At 40.5% G+C, this 8,036-nt stretch overlaps 2 protein-coding genes across 2 annotated transcripts; both read right to left on the bottom strand.

The window, feature by feature from the left end:
- Nucleotides 1–292: 292 nt before the first annotated feature.
- On the bottom strand, nt 293–4,235 carry arl3l1 (ADP ribosylation factor like GTPase 3, like 1). The gene is made up of 6 exons (XM_018699511.2): nt 4,126–4,235; nt 3,146–3,289; nt 1,877–1,993; nt 1,291–1,341; nt 982–1,167; nt 293–779 (listed from the first exon to the last, which is right to left on the bottom strand). The coding sequence occupies exons 1-6, from the start codon at nt 4,141–4,143 to the stop codon at nt 732–734; spliced, it is 564 nt and encodes a 187-aa protein (XP_018555027.1). The 5' UTR covers nt 4,144–4,235; the 3' UTR covers nt 293–731.
- An 891-nt stretch (nt 4,236–5,126) lies between these two features.
- Nucleotides 5,127–7,286, bottom strand: LOC108899206 (carcinoembryonic antigen-related cell adhesion molecule 6). The gene is made up of 6 exons (XM_018699512.2): nt 7,184–7,286; nt 6,984–7,038; nt 6,670–6,711; nt 6,134–6,406; nt 5,840–5,938; nt 5,127–5,314 (listed from the first exon to the last, which is right to left on the bottom strand). The coding sequence occupies exons 2-6, from the start codon at nt 7,033–7,035 to the stop codon at nt 5,232–5,234; spliced, it is 549 nt and encodes a 182-aa protein (XP_018555028.1). The 5' UTR covers nt 7,036–7,038; nt 7,184–7,286; the 3' UTR covers nt 5,127–5,231.
- Nucleotides 7,287–8,036: the final 750 nt, after the last annotated feature.

Below are 8,036 nucleotides of genomic sequence, written 5' to 3'. Positions count from 1 at the left end.
TTTTCAGTTAGTCTCGCTCCCACTGTACGGCGTGAGAGCCTGTCACCTTAGTGTGAAAATAAAGCAAGATGACAGTTGAGCAGCAGCGGATCAACTTGTTATTGTTCCTCACGTCACTCAGGGAAGCGTTGACATGTACAGACACATTCGTGCATTTTCTGTCTTTCAGTGACAGTTGTTAAAACTATCACTTGACCATTAATGTGTCTGCTATTATTGCTCATGCGCATATGTTCGCATGCATGGTCAGAGAATGTGATCACAAGAAAGCAAAATAGCATATGGGACTAATTATTTTATTGTCAAAAATCTCAAAACATGTACTTTACACTCACACTGAACTGATGTCTATGTAACTGACAAACCCCATCACTTCTACATGGCTACACACTCAGCTTGGTTTTCTTAGTATTTAAGAAAGCACACAGATTCACCAGACAAAGATTCCTGGGGTAAGGGGAACAAAAACATAAATTTTTAGGGTAGTACAGTGATTAATAAGTGCTTAATTCATTTATTGTAGCTAGAGATGTTACATTTAAATTAGCTATGTTTGCAAAAATTTCATAAAAATGACACAAATTGTAAAAACAAAATTATCATTCAAATCTGTGAGGGGAATAGGATCTGCCAGAGGTGAGGTGTGTTAATATTAATTGATGTGAAATATTTTTTAAATCCCTTATGAGATGCTGGTTCTCAGTTTGACTTCAGGCGGCATTGACGCTGGTTCACTTCTTCTTGTTCACAATGTTGTTGCAAATCCAGTTCATGCCATCCTGTTGGAGGAATGAAAATAACACTGTCTAGATAAGATGCATAATCAAGTTCAAACTGTTTCAAAGATAGAAAATAATCAAAAGTCAAAGAGGTTGTTCAGACAGTTGATTTTCAGCACAGCAGGGAGGCAGGGAGCACTATTATTTGGTTAATGAGGTTCCATCAGAAGGAGAAATCAATAAATCAAAGTTGGGGTCTGACCTGAACTCCCTCCCCAGACACAGCTGAGCAGGCCTGAATCTGCCACTCACGGTCCCGGTATGTATGCAGGTTGAGTCCCTCGGCGATCTCGCTGGCTGGTGACGCTGTGGCCAGATCCTGCTTGTTGGCAAAGATGAGCACTGGAACGCCCTTTAGATTCTCCTCGTCTATCAGCTCAGACAGCTCCTGCACATAGACCATTTTTATTAAGTTATCGTCTCAGAACAATTACTTTCATTTTAATTAACTCCAGGTAGTTTTTCTATGGAATGCAGTTGTATGCATAAATGAGAACTATATCAAGCTCACCAGTCCCGTCTCTTCAAACCGCTTCTTGTCTGCACTGTCGATAACATAAATCTGAAAGAGCAAATACATAACAGTGAAGTCATACTCATATTTTATTTTTTTTACAGGTAAACAACAACGACAACAAAAGTCATGGCTGAGGTTTTCCCTTTTTGGCCTCAGCATTGTACTGTCTGCACATCTCTCTTTTAGTATAAAACTGTCCTGCACAAAAGCAAATCAGTTTTACTGAAGAATAAAATGTCCTTTCAAAAAGGTCCCATAAAACTATAGTTTTAATCTGAAATCCCTTAATCAGGATACATTTACAGTGTTTAACTTGTGTATATATGTGGTTTCCTCATCTGAATAATTAAACATTATGTATCAGCTCTTATTCTATAAATACTGTAACAGTGTGTGTTTTATTATTCCTCAGTGACATGCCCTTTTATTGCTTCCTACATGTTCTTTTTGTTGTGTATTTTCCGTGACTAGCAACAACTTTGAAGAAGCTAACGGCGACCCAAATAAAGGCTAAACCAGTCTCTCATGGGGACAGTTAAGTTTGAATTGACTTTGAATGAAGTTTACAGCGGTCACTCACCAAGAGGTCTGTGTTTTCCAGGTACTTTTTCCAGAAAGGCCTGATTTTCCTCTGTCCTCCAATGTCCCAGACATTGAGTTTCATGCCATGAGAAGCAACACTCTTTATGTTGAAGCCCTGAAGTGAGAAACACAAAGAGGGAGTCACTGCACTGCACATCACACCGCCCTCATAAAAAACTGAGGGCGGTGTGAATGGTTATGGAGGAATTCATTAAGCAGCAATGGAGCAGGACACAGGTGTGTGTATATTAAGTTAAACACTGGTTAATCTGTGTTGCACTCTCATTATGTATCAGCAGGAGTGCAACACATGCTCTAGGTGTTGACGAGGAAGTGGTCACTGTGTTAATCCGCAGTTGTTTTTCATAACGCAGCTCCTTTCTGTCTCAGACGGCGAGGTTGTATAACAACTTTATCCCGAGGGCCAGCTGAGGAGCAAATCTGAAGATAAGACTGGAAGGATCAAGTGCAGTCTATGTGTTTATGTGTCAAGTCTGATTTAGCTTTGTGGTGACTATTGCCATGTCACAGTGAAGTGCACTGTTCCCTGTCTGATGTCTGAGGAGTTGTCACACTGTCCACGACCCAGCAGTGCATCTGCTCCATGTCTTGTGAGAATAATGCAAGGGTGTTAGATAATCATATTAGAGGTTAGATAATCACATCTGAAGAGGGTGACAAAAAAAGGGACGTTGCTCAGGATCTTCTCCGAGAATGTGTCCGGAAAATGCAGATCAGGAAGGTCACGTCAGGCCACGGTTTATCCCCGATAAAAGGTTATTTAACATATGATATAACAGGATGACCTGACATCCTCACTTTGTTATTTTACTCATTAGTGGTTAAAGCATGTGTACTGTAGGACAAATCGATTCATTTCACAGAGAGTTAGAAAAGCAAAGGTCATCTGAAGCTCATTACGGTGAGCAAGAGCGTGCACTGGTCTAACTGGTCTCACAAGATTAGATACAATCCCCCCCTCTGCCTTTTCTAATGCTGGTTTACAGTACCATGAAAATGCAAAATATCTTTTGAAAGATATTACTGAGGAATATTGAGGGAATATCCAGCAGATATGCCAAATTTATCTAAAACACACTGATGTTATAAAGTGGCTTGGCTGTTCGTGATGAAATGAAAGACACAAAACCATAATTCACAATTGTGTCAGTCAGTTTTGTGGCATTTCTTGCTTGACTTTCCTTAAGGTCACGATGTGTGGGTGTGATTAGGTGAGTTTCATCATATACAGCAGTTTCACTTTCACCTGTGTTGGCGTGATGGTGTTCACATCCTCAGAGGCGAGGCTCTTCAGCAGGGTAGTCTTGCCGGCGTTGTCCAGCCCCAGAAGCACTATCCTGACCTCCTGTTCTGTGGATCCCTTCAGTTTCTCAATGACAGAGAGTAAGCCCTGCACAGAGGTAGAGGAATAGTGCCATACAAATCATAAACTGACTGCAGCACTCACAGCATCTGCCACTACTTGTAGAATATACTTATCTTGTGTGGAAATCAGACTATCATGACAGGTCATTTGTCATCTGATATTCCAGTTTTGTAATGTTATGTCATTATTGCATGGTAAATAAAAAGACACAGTTTTAAGACATACTGAAAATCCCACTGACCTCTTTCTTATTTGAGGTCAAAGCTACCCTTACACACAGCACTGCTGCACACACATATGCGTGTCCATCTTGCTCCGCCCATCCACCAACCAATCTCCAGCCTTAATTTCTGCAGCTACTGTATAGCTGTATAGCTCCCACCCCCATTCTCTAAGAATTAATCTGTTACTTCATTTAGAAAAGTACGGGTATTGATTATAGCTCTGTTCATATAATGGTGCACCGTTTACTGTGATTAGTCTGAAGCAAGACTGCACAACTGCAAACTACTGACAAAAGGCGCACTGTAGCTTTAAATATTTGATTCAAGCTGACAGATACCACAATGTATATGTGATTAACTATACATCAAAGTCATGATTAGTGGTTTCACTTAGATTTATAATCATAGTTTTTTTTATTGTATCAATACAATTTGACAAGGCCAAATATATTCCAACCATCATGCCTGAGAGCTGCATCTACATATAGAAATTCTGTAAAACACTTGATGATTCATCTTTGATGGTTCATATCATCAAAGCAATAGCAACCTAAGAGGAAATCTTTTGTATCACACAAATACCAAAGGTTCACATTTGGTTTTATAAGTCCTGTTGCTCCAGATCAGGTCACTTACCTTTTGAGCTTCTCCCATGGTGGCGTGTTTCCTGTGGCTTGGCTGGAGGGCTGCAGCTACATTCTCCAGTGAGGCTCACACAGGTGTGTTAGCTATCCAGGTCACCCAGGTTAGCTATCCAGAAAAAAGGTACCAGCAGTGTCTTTTTTTTCCCCCTTTTCCCTCTTCCTCCTCTGTAAACTCAGGTGGATTAAATGCTATGTGTGTACGTGATAGTAATGTCTACCTGGGCGTCAATTGCTCCTCACTGCCGCCGTGGAGTTAGCAAGCAGGAAGAGGGGGAGGGTAGATGGGACTGGGATTAGGAGGCCAGAATTAGCCCTAGTCATCCATGCAAAGGCCACCCCATCCACCCTTCCCCCCCTTCCTCTGTCCATCCCTCCATCTCCACTTTGCACTGGCTTTACCTGGATTATCCCTTAGCCACCTGCTATAGGAGGAAACTGAATAAACAGTCCTTCCTTGCACACACTCACACACACAGATATTATGGGGAGGGAAAAAAGTTCAGACATGTTACCATATGGCTGAGGGGGAAAAGTGCTGTTAATGCAGAAAAACAAAGACACTTAGGGCAGCATGATGACTGACAGTGTGCATAGAGCTCATCACATAAAGTTTAAAGGATTATATCGTGTTGCTGAAGCAGGGAACTTAGTATTTCTGTGTTCATAAGTCAAATCTCAAATCCCACATCCTATCCCTCTCTTGGAGAGGAGTGCAAAGCATTATCATCCCATATATCCATTACATGCCAGCCGCCATAAAGCTGCTCTGTGTGGTGTGCGTTCCTGTGAGTAGAGCATTCAGCAGGATTAGTTGGAGCATGCCTGCGTCTGGATTAAAAACATTTCTAGGCTCTTTTCCTCAACTGAACAGGCTTTCTGGTCAGTGGGTGTGGTTAACATGAATGCTGTGTTACACAATGGATCCACCCTGGTCTGGAAATGGCCCCTACATAAGCTTGTAACCGCACCTGATCACACACACTTAGCCTCAAAGACAGGAATTAAAGACTTTATTTATTTCTATATCAAATACTACAACAGCAGATTATGAAACAATATCAGTAGGCTACTTCATTTTTGAATGTGATAGTTTCTTATTTAGGACTCCCTTGGTGTGATTGGAGCTGGACCATCATTCCTCCCATTCTGTGCCCTCTGCGCCATTCTCTGTCTGTGTTTAGCTGTAGAAACACAGGGGGTGGGGGTGTGGTAGTGTCACACTTGATAATGTACATGAAGAGAATTCATATCTGTATGTCTAGGATTAGCAGTGTGCAAAAATGAACTGGATAGTTCAACAATTTGTCTGTATGCAAAATATGTAGCTGGGGTCAGCAGCTGAATAGTTTAGCTTAGCACAGATACTAGTAGCAAGGGAAAACAGCTAGCCTGGCTCTATCCAAATGTGACAAAGTCCATATACCAGCACCTCTAAAGCTCAGCAATAATCACATTTTACAAGGGTTATATGCTGAATTATTTCCTGAATGAGTGGCAGCTAAGCTAACTGGCCTCTGGCTCCAGCTTCATTTAAAATGTCTAGACTTGAGCGTGGTATTGAAATTCTTATCTAGCTCAGCTTTCATCAAGAAAGACGAAATGTGTGTTTTCCAAAATAAATCCAAAATACTCCTTTTTTGCTCTAAATAGTTTTCACTCTCTGTTCCATTAGGCCCCTACACAGACAGCCTGAGCTGAGCTCTTACCGTTGTCTCTTTTCAGCTTGAACTTCATTATTAAACCCATAATCACGACCAAGGCCAAAGCTGAGACACCACAGATCACCAGGAGGATCTCACTGTTGCCTGGATGAGGACACCCAATCAGTTACAGAGGCAGAGGCACAGACAGACAGATGCTATCATAGGTCAGTGAGTCATTTAAGCATTTCAATTCAATTCTTTTCAATTTAGAACTTGTAAAATGCACTATATTCAGGCTTCTGGTTAATGAGTTAAAATGTACAACCATAATGTAGAGGCAGGGAGATGTCTACTTACTTTTTACAGTGACTTTGTGTGGCGGAGACTTGTAACAGCCATATGTGCTATTCACATAGCAGATGTACTGGCCTGCATTGGGCAACAGCACGTTTTTGAGAAACAGCTCACTTTTGTTGTTGTGTTCCTGCAGTTCCTTCCCATCCTTCCTCCACCCAAATGTCAGCGTCACATTGCCAAGGTTATGCTTACATGTCAGAGTGATATCATCACCCTCCACTGCATCTGATTTGGAGGCGGTGATAGTAACCTCAAATTCTCCCACTATCATATCTGCACATGTAGAGACAACAGAAAACATGACGGGAAATGAATACAATCACAGTCAGCATTTAATTTATAAAACAGCTTTCATGACACATCCCACGTTTTCATAAAGTTCATTTTAAGATAAAATGTAGTGATATCAGTGTATTTTTCGAGTCCCCCCTGCTTGCCATGTTTGAGTCAACCTCATTACTGCATCTATGGTATGGTATGTGAAATTAACTGGATTTATCTTTAAGTAAACAAATGAGAAGGAAAATGACACCAACCATTAGTGCACATAGTGGTCGGGTTGAGCTGACTGCAAAAAGCTATGGGATAAACAGAAATGGAAGGAATAGCATGAAGAACTTATTTCCAAAGCAGAATTATTTAATGGCAGGCTATCTTCAGGTACGTTAGCTGCTACATAACATTTCCAGTATATTATACAGTGTATATACATCTCAGACACACACAGGCAGAGCCATCGCCAGCTATGATAACAGAATAAATGTGTAGAGCTAAACAGATATATATATATTCATAGAAAAGAAAAAGACACACACATACACTCTGCATACACACATCATAGGCTCCTTACCTATGAAGAGATGACCAAACAAAAGATGTAAGAATATCTCTCTTGTAACCATTCTCTGTTGGAAAAAGATTGATTTGGGTTTAGAGTAGGATTAAGAATAGAATTAAGAATAGAATACTTTTTACATGAGGTATTATATATCACTATCAAGCAAGGAAATATATATATATATATATATATATATATATATTTAACTGTACCTGTGGTGGTGTTGTCTCCTCACACAGAGTTGAATGATGCCCTGCTCTGCTTTGCCTAACCTAATGGTTTTTGCATCGAGAAAAGGCACAGCAGAACTGATCGTAAACACTGATATTGATGCAAATAAAGCCGTTCCTGGAAGTTCATACAGCAAACAATACTGATGTTTGTGTGTTTGTTTGATGAGAGGGTTGGCAACGATGACAGTCAGGCTGCTGGTGCTGTTTGTTGCACTTTGCTAAGTAACACTAAGGTCAAAATGATGGAATTTTTTTTTTACACTTGTTATAGATAAAAACATAAATAGACAGAAGTGAGGCAGACAGAAGCAGAAAGAGAGAGTGTTGCGAAGTATAGTCTGCTATCTGCAAAACTGTGGTTTACTTATGCAAACTATCCACTACCTTTGCTCTCATCATATAATGTGAGAGATACTAGGGGTAACTTTTGCTAAGAATCTTTTGTATCACAGCCAAACTGACTGAATTTGAAGAATTGAAACTAGGAAATACATTATTATGTCTCACTGATGTCATGCATGGCCTTCATACAAAGTATTTTTTCACATAGTGGCCAGTAGAGAGTGCTGCTGATCAGCCATCTTTTCATCCTTTTTCTGAATCTTTATCAGGTCAGAGCTTTACTGAACCAAACCTTTGTGTGTTTAGACTCTGGGAGGAAAACACCCACACAGACACAAGGCGAACATGCAAAGTCCACACAGAAATAACCTGGATTCAAATTACCACTCTCTCATCAAACAGGTGGTAGGTACTTGTGATAAAAATCAGGCAGGTGTTGTCACCTCATTGATCGGTGTTTCCTGTTATCTTAATTTCAACCAAACCTCAC

The sequence above is a fragment of the Lates calcarifer genome, linkage group LG8 (assembly GCF_001640805.2).
Source record: "Lates calcarifer isolate ASB-BC8 linkage group LG8, TLL_Latcal_v3, whole genome shotgun sequence".
NCBI lineage: Eukaryota > Metazoa > Chordata > Actinopteri > Centropomidae > Lates > Lates calcarifer.
Note: the sequence above shows the minus strand (reverse complement) of the source record. Positions and strands in the feature narration are given on the sequence as shown.

What these genes read in the sequence shown, in the direction of transcription:
- arl3l1 (XM_018699511.2), bottom strand. An exon ending in ACACCATCACGCCAACACAG is followed by an intron (nt 1,994 to 3,145) that starts GTGAAAGTGAAA and finishes TTCTCACTTCAG; the next exon opens with GGCTTCAACATAAAGAGTGT. An exon ending in TGTCTGGGGAGGGAGTTCAG is followed by an intron (nt 780 to 981) that starts GTCAGACCCCAA and finishes TTCCTCCAACAG; the next exon opens with GATGGCATGAACTGGATTTG.
- LOC108899206 (XM_018699512.2), bottom strand. Translation starts at nt 7,035, where the DNA reads ATGGTTACAAGAGAGATATTCTTACATCTTTTGTTTGGTCATCTCTTC. An exon ending in GACCACTATGTGCACTAATG is followed by an intron (nt 6,407 to 6,669) that starts GTTGGTGTCATT and finishes CTACATGTGCAG; the next exon opens with ATATGATAGTGGGAGAATTT. An exon ending in ACACAAAGTCACTGTAAAAA is followed by an intron (nt 5,939 to 6,133) that starts GTAAGTAGACAT and finishes GTCCTCATCCAG; the next exon opens with GCAACAGTGAGATCCTCCTG.